Source organism: Urocitellus parryii, chromosome 11 (assembly GCF_045843805.1).
Source record: "Urocitellus parryii isolate mUroPar1 chromosome 11, mUroPar1.hap1, whole genome shotgun sequence".
NCBI classification, from domain to species: Eukaryota; Metazoa; Chordata; class Mammalia; order Rodentia; family Sciuridae; genus Urocitellus; species Urocitellus parryii.
In genome coordinates, this window is record NC_135541.1 from 83706197 (window position 1) to 83719733 (window position 13537).

Sequence of the window (13537 nt, forward strand, 5' to 3'; positions counted from 1 at the left end):
AGGACCAGGTGGCTGGGGGGCCCCCATGTACTAAGGGAATGTGAACAGCCCAGTGTCCCTCTTGATGACGTTTAGGACAAAAATCCAGAAATTATGAGGCTTGGGACATGTACGAGCCCAGTGACCCATCTGACCACATTTAAAACAGGGTCTGAGTGGTCCTGAGGGACCACTCATGACACCAGGGACAGATGGCTTGAGTGAGAATCTGCTATCTCTGCTTTCAGGCCTTCTCACCTCTCTCATTATACACCTTAAAGATCACTTCCTGAACTTCAGCTTTGGGATTTAGAAGCCCCCTCTCAAAGCATCTGTCACAAGGAGACAAAATTGCAATGTATGCAGTCCAGGGGAGAAATAAAGACTGTCCACGTGCTTCTGCCCCTTTTGATGCTTTATTCACTCAAATTACTCAATGCAATTTCACTCTATAGGTTCTTTTTTTAATATTTATTTTTTTAGGTGTAGATGGAAACAACACCATGTCTTTATTTTATGTGGTGCTGAGGATTGAACCCGTGTCCCGCCCATGCTAGGTGAGAGCTCTACCACTGAGCCACAATCCCAGCCCTCAATAGGTTCTTAATCAAGAAAAATGACAATCCTTAATGCTAGGCACTGCAATAGACATAATCAATTCACAGCAAACAATTCTAGATTAATTTTAAGCATTGCAAACACATTTAATCATGACAGGCTAATGACAGACATTCCCTCTGCATGCTTATTCTTCTCAAGCCTCCTTGCTGAGCCAATCCCCCCCAAACACCCTTTATCTTGTAGGGGAACCAAAGAGTGCTTTTCCCTCCCTGTTCTCACGGGTAAGTTTTAGGAGTCTCTGCTGTGTCCAACTTTCTCTTTTCTTTTTAGGACTTATAAAGTTCTTGGTTAGCACCTGGATGGACATCTTAAATGACAGCTGCCATTTTAAGGAAAACATTTCACTTTCCTGACCAAGGGTGTTTCTGAGAAAAGCTCACCAGCATTCAAATTAAAAAAAAAAAAAAAAGCATTTCATTGTGTTCATATGGGCTCTGTTCTCCTCACAGTTAGATAATTTTCTTCAAATTAAAACTTCCCCCTGGAGTCACATCAATATTGGATTTACTTATTCATTTGTTTGTTCACATACATTTGTGATTGTGGGGATGGAACCCAGGCCCTTCCACATGCTAGGCAAGTGCTCTACCACTGAGCTATGTCCCCAGGCACTCCGTTATTTTTTATGAAGTTCATTCATTTCTGTAGAAAAGCATGGGTTCTGGGTCCCTAGATGGTACAGGTGAAATTGGCCAGTGTTCCAGAAGGGGATCTAGACTCTTTTGATGCAGATGCACCAAGGAATGTTATAAAAAATCAAATGTGACTGCGTTACTATTAGTGTCCTTGATGGAGTTTGCCTGCAAACAAAATACTCTATCGAGATATAGAAAGGCAACAACAGACATGCTTGCAAACGAGGTGTCTGCTGTCCTTGGGAGGGCTTACTTGCAAACGAGGGGCTCCTTCAAGGTTTAGATAAAATAACAACTAACATGCTTGAAAACGAGATGTTTACTATCCCTGGGAGAATCTACTCGCAAACGAGAGACTTCTTCAAGGTTTAGATAGATAACAACAAACATGCTTGTAAGCGAGGTGTCTACTGACCTTGGGAGAACTTACCTACAAACAGGATGTTCTGCCAAATGGGCTAAGAGGGCACTAAGAAAAATTTTTTATCTGTTCTAAACAAAGAGCAGAGCTCAACATACTCCAGGCCGAAAGTAGATTAACCATGAGAAGCGGGTCACTTCTAATTAGAAAGTAAAACTTCTATGCGCTATGTTTAACTAGCTGAAAGACCTGATTTATTGATGTTGGAAGGCTGCCTTCTTTGTTCACAATACTATAAAAAGATTGCTTATACACAATAAAGGACTTTTTTTTCTGCTGCTACTTTACTTGCTCTGCTTCTTCTTTTTCTTTCTTTTCCCATGCTAACCTGCAAGTGAATTACTGCAACAGAATGTGCACCTTTCAGTAGCACTCCAGAGAGTGGAACCCAGTCCCCTTCTGACCCGGCCACCCTTACACACCCGGTCCTGTTTGTTATGACATCCTACAGTTGTGGGCTGTCTCACAGCACAAATGAACCTAGAGTCAAAAGATGAGGAATTCAAAGAGCAGACTGGGTGCTTTATCCCTAGGGCTGTGTGGGGACACATGCAGCTCTCAGTCCTTATACAATTCAAGGAGTCTGGACACACCAGAATATCTTCAAGTCCCTTTTTGGTCATGAAAACCCTTAAAACAACCAGTGATGACACATCTCATATTGCAGATCTTCCTTGCCTTTATTTGATCCTAGAATCCAGCAGCAGAGCAGAATGAATGCTCTTCAGAACTCCCCACCCCACCCACCACACATGCAAGTTAGACATAGAGCCAGAGGAAAGGAAGTGTCATAAAGAGGTGTGAGGCACACAGATCCCTGTGTGGGGGACAGATGGGCTGGCTGTGTAGGACCTGGACTCTGCTACCTGTTCCAAGAGTGAGCTGCAGTCTGCTTAAACATCCAACTGGGTTCTAGTTCACTGTGTGTGGAGAAGCCTTCAGGCCCAAATTAGAACAAGCAGCTTTAGGATAACTCAAAAGAAGATTGGCTGGACCTCCTTCTCCTTCTTGGATGGGAAGCTAAGGCTAAGGTCACTGCATAATACCACCAGGCTGAGTCCTCAGCAGGAGTCGTCATTTAGGGGATCTTGGTCTAAGACCAGGCAGCACAGGCTGGGCCACCCTTGTGCCCACAGCCACCTCATCCTTACTCATCCTCTGATCATCTGCTGATTGAAAGCCTTGTGTCCCTGGGTAGGGAGAGATGGGAAGTGTTAGGAGAAGATATGTCAGTTATGAGCAGCCTTCTCCCCCACCAGAAGGTGGTAATTTATAAAGTTTAGTTTAGACACATTTGCAAGTGTGATCTACCTATATAATTCTACTATTTTGATGAAAGCTAATTTGGATGGTTTCATTGGCCATGACTATATTATTTCAGGATAGACTTTGTAGCAGGATGATAGGCAAGGTTTTGCGAGGCCCAAAGACCCTATTTTATTCTCATTGCATCCGAAGACCAAGACACCAAGTTTCTAGGTCTATGAGGAGACCCACAAGGATGGGTGAACCTTGAGTGTCTTGGTGGCACTGAGGTCACCTAAGAAGGGAAGATGTCAGAGGATTAATCTCGAGATGCCGTTCATTTCAGACAACTTATTTATGGACAACCCATGAAACAAAATAGTCTCTTTATATGTGCATGAAGCATAAATCCCATTCTAAAATTCCAGGCCCCTTGTGATGACTCTATACAGACACATATGGCTCTATACAGAAGGTCCAATCTTCAGGGGCTTCCTTCCAATGTAGCCCCCAGCATCTGATTCCTTTCCCCATCCGCACTTCAGGCAGTGTCTAAAATGCTGGGCTCTGAGTTTCCTTCATGATCCCTCTACATCCTGGTTATACATCCAATTGCGTAGAGGGCAGCTTTTTATACACACCCAACTAGACAGCTGTTGGACAGAAACAGTGATTGAGGCCCTGGTTGTAGAGGAACATGCTGCCACATTGAGGACATGGGACAGTACAGAACACAAGGACCTTGGGCTGCCTAAAGTCCTTCAATAGTGCTGTGAGCTCAGCACAGAGTTGGGAACATCTCTCTTGGTGGATGGCACCCTGGGCATCATAGCTTTCCAGAGGGGCAGGGTATAGCTCTATGCTCAACTGGCTCAGCCTGGCAGTGTGACAGAGCAGGTCCCTGAGGACTGACATGGAGATGCGATTCCGGAAAAAGCACAAGATCCTGAGCTGAGAGCAGCGGCTCAGGGCAGGCAGGATGGCTTGGAGCTGGGATTCCGCAATCTCACAGGCTTCCAAGTCCAACCTGTTCAGGGTGGAGGCAACAGCCTCCAGCAGAATTTTGAGGGGCTCTGGACTGAAATTGGTCAGTTTGAGGTATCTCAGATCCAGGCGTCTGAGCTGGCTGGTGTTTGGGCAGCGGGAGAGATAATTCCAGTCGGAATCTGAGAGCGGGCAGTTGGTTATCGAGAGGGTATCCAGGGGGGTCTTCAGGTGCCTAAGGAGGAACCAGGCAGTTAGTTCTGAGGGAGAAGACAAATTGGCCCAAACCCAAGGTCACTGTGACCATCTGAACATGGATGACATTTTGTAGAATCTGCTCATTCAGGTCACTCCAATTCAACCTGAAACTTTTACCACTACTTGTGTGACCAGGTGGGTCCTCCATCTCTATGAATGTCACCCTCAATGACAAGCAGAAAGCCACAAATCTAGCCCCAGGAAGTCAGGAAGAGTCATGTACCAAAGGCAAATACAGGAAAGATGTGTCAAAACACGCTGGGGTTAACCCCTGCAGGGCTCACTCCCTGTACCCTCAGCAAGGTCTCACTTCCTGCTCTTCACTCACAACCCCTGAGTCATCACCTGGAGATCAGACCTGCCTTCCCCAGGAGGGCATTTGAAGTGGGCTCCTCTGCTCCCAGAGGGAGGACAACAGGGCTTCCTTGTTGAACGGGTACAGGTGTGGGGGCGTCCCTCCTTCAAAGTCCTCACCTCTACCCTGCTTTGTTCCCCTGTCGCTGGACAGGGCTCCCGGGGAGGGTACCTCACACCCACCTCACTAGCTCCTGTCCTCATCAGCTGGCTTCCCAGCATGATGTCACTTCCCAGACCATGAACCCTGGTTTAGCCCTTTGCTCTAACACAGGTTAGGAGATCGAGCTTCAGGATACAACAGGAAGAGATGATGGGTTATTTACCTTCCAGTGCCTTGTTCACCATGAGAGTGTCAGTGGCTGGCACACAGTAGGTGCCCTTTCAGATTTACTGATACTGGTCTGCAGAGGAAGCTCATCCCCCTTACCCACCTCAGCACCTGCTCCAGGTGGCCCTCGAGGAGGAGGACAGCATCCACATAGAACTTCCTCAGGCAGTCCATCCTGCGGAACTGTGAGGTGAGCTTCGAGAGCAGCCTCTCCTGCTCCTCTGGGGAGGTGTGGGCAGGCACGCGGACCTGGGAGACAAGCAGCTTCCTCAGGTTCCTCATCTGGCCCAAGAAAGGAGCACAAGCAGCCAAGGTGGAGGGCGCCCGGGTGCAGTGCACTTCCACCTTCTGGACAGAGTCCAGCTGCAACAGTCTCAGGACCTTCCTGGTGTGGCGGGTGGGTTTCCATAAGATCTTCAGCCAACTGCAACACAGGTGCAGCCTGTCCCTTCTCTGTGTGACCCATAGGAACAAGAGAGTCAGGAATTCATCCAGGGGCCCTTCTGTGAGGCACAAGTCTATCAATATCTTCAAGGGCTGCTTAGCTGCCATTGCTGGACCAAGTTTCAATGTTCGATTCTTCTTCATGTCCACTGGTGAGCAGGCATCAATCACGGCTCCAGACCACGTCCTCCAGAAGTTAAGTGGAAGCATCCGCAAATCCAGCACCTGCAGTTTCCACCTCCTGCGGGGACCACAGCAGAGTCTCAGCCCTGAGGCCCCTTCCTTCCCCTCTCAGCTGCTTCTCCCTGCTCCACCTCTTCGTTCTGTCTCACTTTTCTCCACCCACTTCCCTCCAATCCAGCCCAGTGCCCCCACTTGTAGAGACCGAGGCAGGGGCAGGTACAGCCTCATTCAGGGGTCAGCACAGCTGCCACAAGCACCTCCACATCTGGAAGCCTTTCCCAGATGGGGCTCAGCATGGCCAAGGCCTCTCCACCCCTCCTTGCTGGCAGCACAGGAAGCCTGTGGAGCACACTTCAGCACCAACTCTCCCTGCCTATACCCATCCCTTCCCTGGCACCGAGGGTGCTCCCTTCCAGGCCACCTGGGTCCCCCTCACCTGGGGCGATCCTGCTGGGCAAGCAGCATGTCCAGCCCATCCAGTGCCACTCGGAGCATCTCAGGCTGTGGCTGCCTCATCAGGGCCCCCAGGGGCAGGCAGGTGAAGGGCCAGGCCTGCACCATTTTCTTCAGGACCTCAGTGTGTCCCCTGCTGAAGGCCTCCACAAAGAGTGGTGGGAAGAGCTCTATGGGCAGGTCCTCCAGATTCAGGACGGCCCTGGACTTGTCGCTCAGCAGGCTGCGCCCTGCCAGCTCCAGCAGCGTGGGTGGGGACTGGGTGCTCATCCTGGGGAGTCTGAAAGAAGAAGGATCCTGAAAAATGGTCCAGGGAAAAGGCCACTATCCCATCCATTGCTAGCCACTGGGAACGGGGTACTGGGGAGTGTAAAACTCACCCCAACCTTAATGGGGGAAAGCTTTGCTTATTATTTTGACCTTATAAAATGGGAATTGGAGTGTCATGTGACTTAATGCAGTAGGCTCCTCAGTTTCAACAACTACAGAGGCTCAGAAAGGATTTGCCCTCACATGGGTGATGTTATTTTTAACTTCAAAAAATTTAATGGGCAATTATAAAGCATGTGCCCATATTATAAAACACTTGGAAATTACAACAGAGTCTCATGGATATCTGTTACACATGTGAGATTCTGCCACCTTAGTTGGGAGGTCAAGAGAACAAACAGATCAGAAGAACAGAGTCTGTGAAGTGTTGCATGAGATAGTTTAAAGCTTTTGGTTTATTTGTTTAAGCAAATTATAAAATTACAAAACTACATAAGCCTTAAAGTATAATTTGGGGGATGAGGCAATATTGGGGATTGAATTCAGGACACTCAAACAGTAAGTCACTGCCCCAAGCCATATTTTGTATTTTAGTTGGAGACAGGGTCTCACTAATTTGCTCAGCACCTCGTGCTGCTGTGGCTGGCTTTGAACTCTAATTCTCTGGCCTCCTCAAACTCTGGAGGTGTTGGGATTACAGGTGTGTGCCACCACACCCAACAAAACAGTATAATTTTAAGGGCACACAAAGTAAACTTTTTTATTATCAGGAAATAGAATTCCAATCAATTAGATGAAATAGGATTGCAATTCACTTCCTTGGTTAAGTAATTTTAAATTGGCTTTGCCTGGAGCTCAGTGGAAGAGCACTTTCCTAGGACATGTGAGGCACTGGGCTTGACCCTCAGCAGCAGCTAAAAATTCTTAAAGTTGGGCTGGGGACATACCTCTGTTGATAGAGTGCTTGCCTCCCATGCACAAGGCCCTGGTTCAAACACCATACCACCAAATAAATAAATGGATAAATAAATTATATTGTCCATATAAACTTTAGAAAACAACAATTTAGAAAAAGAAAAAGTGCGGGCCGTGGGTGCACAAGCCTGTAATCCCAGGGTCTCCAGAGAACTCATTCCGGGGGCTGATGCGATCAAAGTCAGCCTCAGCAAGAGTAGGCGCTAAGCAACTCAGTGAGACCCTGTCTCAAAATACAGCACAAAACATGGATGCGGATGTGGCTCAGTGTTTGAGTGCCCCTTGGTTCAATAGCCCATACCAAAGAAAGAAAGAAAGAAAATTGAAAGTGACATAAACCAAAGTGGAAATCCTAGAGTTCAGGATCAAGGTAAAACTACACTGAGAGGCAAAATCGAAGTTCTAAATTGGTTCATGACAAAAGACAGGGAAAAAAATTGTTCCTGAATCCACACAGGTGAGGCGGGAACGGGGTGGTGCTCAGGGCAGTGAGGGACTTACGGGATCGGTCCAGGTGTGCAAGGTTCTCGGAGCCTCAGCAGGCCAGGCTGGTCCTCCTTGGGCTCCAGGACTCTTGTGTTTCTCTTCTGGCTCCACAGAAGCTTTTATGGACCTCTCTGACCACGCCCCCACCTCCATCTGATTGGCTGGCATCCAATCAGAAAGCAGTATCTGATCAGGTTCTCCAGTCTCCACCCATTTAATCCGGATCGGATTGTCTTCCTCCAGATTGATTGTTTGAATTCGATCTCATGAAAGTGTGCAGAATCCGGGAGAGTGTGACAGTCCGGGATGCGTCCTTCCATGCACTCCACACCATGGACTCAATTTTGTCCATATGTGACCCTCCTGTTTCTCCCGTGAGACAGAAAAGCAGTGAGTCCCTAAGAAAAAACAACACCTGAAAATAGCTTTCAAAGGGGTCTTTGGCCATATCAAAATTATTTGAATTTTTTTTCCAAAAATTCCATAGTAAAAACAGCTTTTTGAGGACAGTAGTGTCATCCACGAAGACCACAGAATGGAAACCATCTTGACAACAGTCACACAAGTTTCGAGTTACCTTGCAGCAAATCTGGGCACACTCAGAGAGGAAGAGCAGACAAGGAGGGTGGAATCAGTCTTCTAGACTTAGGGCAAGACTTCTCTTGTTTGTTTGTCTGTACTGGGGATTGAACCCATTGGTTCTCAACCACTGAATCACATCCCCTGCCCTTTTTATTTTTTGCTTTTATTTGGAGATAGTTTCTCACTAAATTGCTTAGGTCCTCACTAAGTTGCTGAGGCTGGCCTCAAATTTGCCATCCTCCTGCCTCAGTCTCCTGAGTTTCTGTGATTATAGGCATGGGCCAACATGCCCCTGATGGGGACTTGGAAAAGTCTGAAATCCACCAAGGGTGGAAACTGTGGGCAACTTGGGAATGGGAGAGAAAGACACAGGGTTGGACAGCAGGTGTTTCTGAAATCAGGGAGGCCACCCACTGGAGAGTCTTCCTGCAGAATCAGGGACCCGAGGGCACATCTCCCAGGCAGCCTTTGCTCCAGGCAGTTTCCAGGGCTCTTTAGGCTGTGAGAAGTTCACAGGCAAAGGAAAACTTGAAGAGCCTGAGTAAAAAGTGATTCAGGAATTGAGGAAGGAGAGACGGAAAGAGAGAGAGTGCTTGGATGATGAGCCATGTGAGGGGAGGACTTACAGGGAAGATGTAGAAGGAATGGTTTGATTGGCGGCAGATACAGAATTGCATTTCTGCTTTGTTGTTCTGTCTTTGTGTTAGTCAGCTTTTTCATGCTGTCACTACAACACCCAACCCCAACAACTACAGAGGAGAAAAAGTTTATCTGGGGACTCATGGTTTCAGAGGTCGCAATGCGCCACAGCAGATTCCATTCCTTGGGCCCTCACCTTCAAGGTGAGGCTGACCATTATGGTGGGAGATTGTGGCAGAGGGAAGGTGCTCACATTATTAGAGAACAGAGAGGGAGAGAGATGGCCCCTTGCCAGATACAAAATATACACATCATATTCACACCCGCAACAATCAGCTTCCTCCAGCCACACTCCACCTGCCCCCTGTTATCACTCAGTTAATCCCATTAGGAATTAACTTACTGACAAGGTTAAAGCTATAAACCAATCATGTCTCCTCCAAAACCATTGTCTCACAGGTGAGCTGTTGGGAGACACAGCATCTAAACCATGATAGACTTCTTGGGTGTCTTGTTGGAAAATATCGCTGCTCACATCACAGTTGGCTGAGATGATCTTTGGTTTCTGTTTCACATAATGACTTACCACAAATGATCCACATTTAATCTCCTATGTGTGCAGTGAAGTAGGGCTAAGGCTATTTCAGAGACCTCATTGCTTTTTAGGCTCCACAATATTGAAATCTAGTCTCTCAATTGAATTCTGAATTTCTCTGCCATTTGTCTGTGTGTAGCCAGCTGAAAGGGTGACTTCATGCAACAGCCCTGCCTTCTCCTACCACCCTTGACTTGGTGCAGGAGGCAGGTAGATGTTACTGTCAACCTGGGTCACAACCGACAGTGGCTCTCCAAAGAACAAGGGTAGTCAGACATAATAGGGCAGGAATGCAGGACACCCAAAGAAAGATGAGTCAGAGCCCCATCCAGGAGGCAAAGGGAGACAGGGTGTCAAAGGCAGCTTTGAATCAATTATCACTGGCTCCACAGATTCAGTACCAAGGGTGGCCTCAGTTCAAGGACAACAGGCAGCGACTGGCCAGGTGTCTTCCTAGAAAACTTGGGGGTACAGGTTGGGGTAGGTTTTATGCACAGCTGAGGTTGTGGCTGACTGGTTTGTGATAGTTCCTGCCATCAGGCAGGACTGCCCAGGGACCCTCCCTTCCCAGCACCCTGCTTCCCCTTCATCGGGGTTTGACACAGTTCCTGCCTGTTGATTTGAGCACCACTATATTTCCCCCTTGGTATGAAGATTTTTTCTCTGGATGCATCACATAATGGTTAGGGTTTGATTCTCTCTCAGTGCCAGGATGGACTTGTCCTGGTTGGTCCATCTCCCATTGGAGGGAATGAATAGATGAGTAGGAATCAATGTTGAAACTCATTGAGCCACATTTGAACAAGGTGGGTTTGGAGGGAGTGGCTCTCAGTGTCCCTCCACCAGGAAGTCACTGTTAAATTCAATTTTGCCTGTTCATTAGGCCTTCGCTATCTCATCTGCAAGCTCCAGCCTTTATTATTCTAGGAAGAGTTCGACTTTTGCAGAAATGTTATGAGTACCGGTGTTCATTTTTAAAAAACATTTAGGCCCTGAATTTATTTATTTTTATTTTTTATATTTTGGCATTGGGGATTGAACCCAGGAGAGCTGTACCACTGAGCTACATCCTCAGCTTTTTTCATTTTTTTAAATTCATTACTTAATTAAATTATTCATTTATTCAGTTTGGGTACTAAGGTTTGAACCCAGGGGAACTACACCACTGAGCTACATTCCCAGCCCATTTTTATAAAAAAAAAAAAAATGAGTGAGTCAGGTTCTCACTAAATTACTGAGACAGGCCTTGAATTTGAGATCCTTTGAGATCCTTCTGCCTTAGCCTGCTAAGTAGATGGTGTTATGGGGAGTCCCTCCAGAAAGCACTCAGTCTGAATTTCAAATCAAAAGAGAGCTTTACTTACCTGACTAGGGACTGTCACCCACCACAGAGACTCAAGCTCTGTGAGAGGACAGCAGCCTCCTGATCCATCCAAAGGCAATATAAGCACAAAATCCACAACTCAGTGACTTGCTTATCGTCATGTAAGCTACCAATCATAGAAATTAAAACATGAATAAGTGGGGCCTCTGGGCTCTAGGCAGGACCAGAATTTTCCAGTCAGCAAGCCAACACATTAGTTTTGCAGTTCAGTTGAGCACGGTCCTGGGTTCAAGCAGGTACTAGTCCCTCACATCGTAAGTTTTCGTGGGGGTCAGCAGGGCGAGAATGTACTTCAAAGTCATGTAGACCCACAATAGCATTCAAGCCCAGGATGTAGCTCTCCACGACCACCACTGCCTCCTGAGTAGGGTACAATCTGTGGGGTACAAAGTACAGAATGGCAATTTTTTTTTAAATAAGAAAACCGCAGTCATTTCAGTTTCTCAGAAGCAGCTCTTGTAACAGTTGTTCATAGGAGGCAGCAAAATGGAGTCTCAGGCCTGCCTATGACAGTTCTTGCCTTATAATTGTCTGATCTCACTTTTCAAAATTTTATATCCATCGTCTGTATTTTTTTTCTAATCTAGAACCTATAACTGACACACTTATTGATTATATTTATCAGTTCATACCATAGCAGATGGGATTACAAGTATTCACCACCACACCTTTTATAAATTATAATTTGAAAAGGTAGACAATTTGGCTAGCATGCATGAGGCCCTGGGTTTGATCCCTAGCAACAATAAATAAAGAATTGAATAAATAAATACATAGATAGATAGATAGATGAGAGACCTCTGTTCAAGTAAACTTGTTAGAGTTTTTTTCTTCTTAATCAATTAATCTGATTTTAGTTATATTCAGGGAAAAAGTCCAAATGATAGCTCTTGATGATAAAAATTTAGATTTTTAACATGGTTAAAAATCTGTTGGGAATTTACTATAACCAGCTATTAACAAGGTGATTTGATTGGCATAAATTTTAATATAGAGTCCAGAATTATGTCTGAGAACATATGAGATATTGTACGAATTTTTGCCATTTTAAAGCAAATATTAATAAAATATCCAAATAAATATAACTTGAAAAAGTTATGTCATAGTTGACAGGAGTTCCCATCACACCAAATTAAGCTAATTGCCTTAATGTCTCTCTTCTAGAAATCCCTTGAGCAACTATGGAATTCTCTAGAACATCCCAATGTTAGCTCAAGGTCAAGTGACAATGTAGACTTTGCTCCTAGAGAAGTTAGTAAATAATCTCAAAAGGTTTAAAGCACTTCATGAAACTTGGGGTCCTAGATCATTATAAAAGATAAGTCATTTAACCAGAGTCATGAAAGATATTTAAAGTGAATAAGGAAAGTTATGTCCTATGAAATAATACTTCAACTTTTAACAGAGATGATTCAGTTTTCCTTTTCCCATGTAATCAGAGAACTTGATTAAAAACAACTTGAAGCTGAAAAACTTACTCTCCCCTCCTCCAGTACTGAGCATTGAACCAGGGGCACTCTACCACTAAGCTACCTGCCCAGTTCTCTTTGTTTTATTTTCAAACAGGCTTGCCAAATGGCCAAGTCTGGCCTGAATCTTGCCATCCTCCTGCCTCAGGCTCCTGGGAATCTGGAATTACAGGCATGGCCCACCTCACCTGGCTTAAAATGTACTTCTTAAAGAGCAGCTGTTTGAGAGATGTTCAACTGGAACATTCCACGTGGAAGCCATTACTGTTTTTAAATGTCTTTGGAATCATTTGCCCACCAGTTTCAAAATGTGCTTGAGAAGAAACCATAATAGACTCCTCTGCAGTGCAGAAGAAAGGCTCTCCTGGAGTTTCTTGGAATTCGCAGGTCCCATTCTGTGTTTTGATAATCTCTTGAGAGCCAATGATAAAAATCCTATGATCTTGTTTGGAGAGTAAGGAGTTTAGAAGCAATTTGTGTGTGTGTAATGTTGTGGTTTTGTCAGAGTCCTCCTGAAAGTCTATTATCAACTATCAAGCTCAAGTACCTTCTCCTGCATGGTCCCCTGCTCTCCACTTTTGTGAGGTTTTGGTACAAATAATTCCGTTTTGATTCTGAAGTCTTTCACAGTAGCATCATCAGCTGGGACACTGTGGACAGGGAATATTCTAAGCCATTACATGGTCAGTATTGGCTCCCTTGAGTTGTCTAAATCTGATGACAATCACATGGCATGCATGAGGCTGCTGGACTGTGTGTGTGTGTGTGTGTGTGTGTTTGTGTGTGTGTGTGTGTGTGTGTGTGTGTGTGTGTAGTACCAGGGATTTTGTGCTTGGGGCACTTTACTACTGAGCTACACCCCCAAAACTTTTTATATTTTTATTTGAGACAGTGTCTGACTACGTTGCTCAGGCTGGCTTGGAATCTCTGATCCTCCTGCCTCAGCCTCCCAAGTTACTGGAATTGTAAGTGTGCACCTCAGTACCTAGCCATAGAGCATTTAAAACCCTCAAGAGATTACATTGCATTGGGGAACAAGTGCCATAATTAAAAGAAGAAAAATAGCCTCAGACTGCAAAATTCCTCTGGATGAATGTAATACTGATACCGAGACCCTCAAATAACTATCAGACCACACATTGCCATTCCAATTAAGCCTTTATTGCTGGCCAGCAGCAGACACTCTATAAGCGAGATGGTCAGAGTAGCACACCACCTTTAGTGATGCC

General features: G+C 45.6%; 1 protein-coding gene across 1 annotated transcript; it reads right to left on the minus strand.

Moving 5' to 3' along the window:
• Positions 1-3137: 3137 nt before the first annotated feature.
• On the minus strand, positions 3138-6178 carry LOC144249317 (PRAME family member 12-like). The gene is made up of 4 exons (XM_077791573.1): positions 5899-6178; positions 4932-5049; positions 3720-4120; positions 3138-3196 (listed from the first exon to the last, which is right to left on the minus strand). Exons 1-4 carry the CDS (start codon positions 6176-6178, stop codon positions 3138-3140), a joined length of 858 nt encoding a protein of 285 aa, XP_077647699.1.
• Positions 6179-13537: the final 7359 nt, after the last annotated feature.

Coding starts and splice junctions, on each gene's coding strand:
- LOC144249317 (XM_077791573.1), bottom strand. CDS start 6,178: ATGAGCACCCAGTCCCCACCCACGCTGCTGGAGCTGGCAGGGCGCAGC. Junction 4,121..4,931: donor CACCTGGAGCAGGTGCTGAG/GTGGGTAAGGGG, acceptor GTTCCTCCTTAG/GCACCTGAAGACCCCCCTGG. Junction 3,197..3,719: donor GGAAAGCTATGATGCCCAGG/GTGCCATCCACC, acceptor TTCCCTTCTTAG/GTGACCTCAGTGCCACCAAG.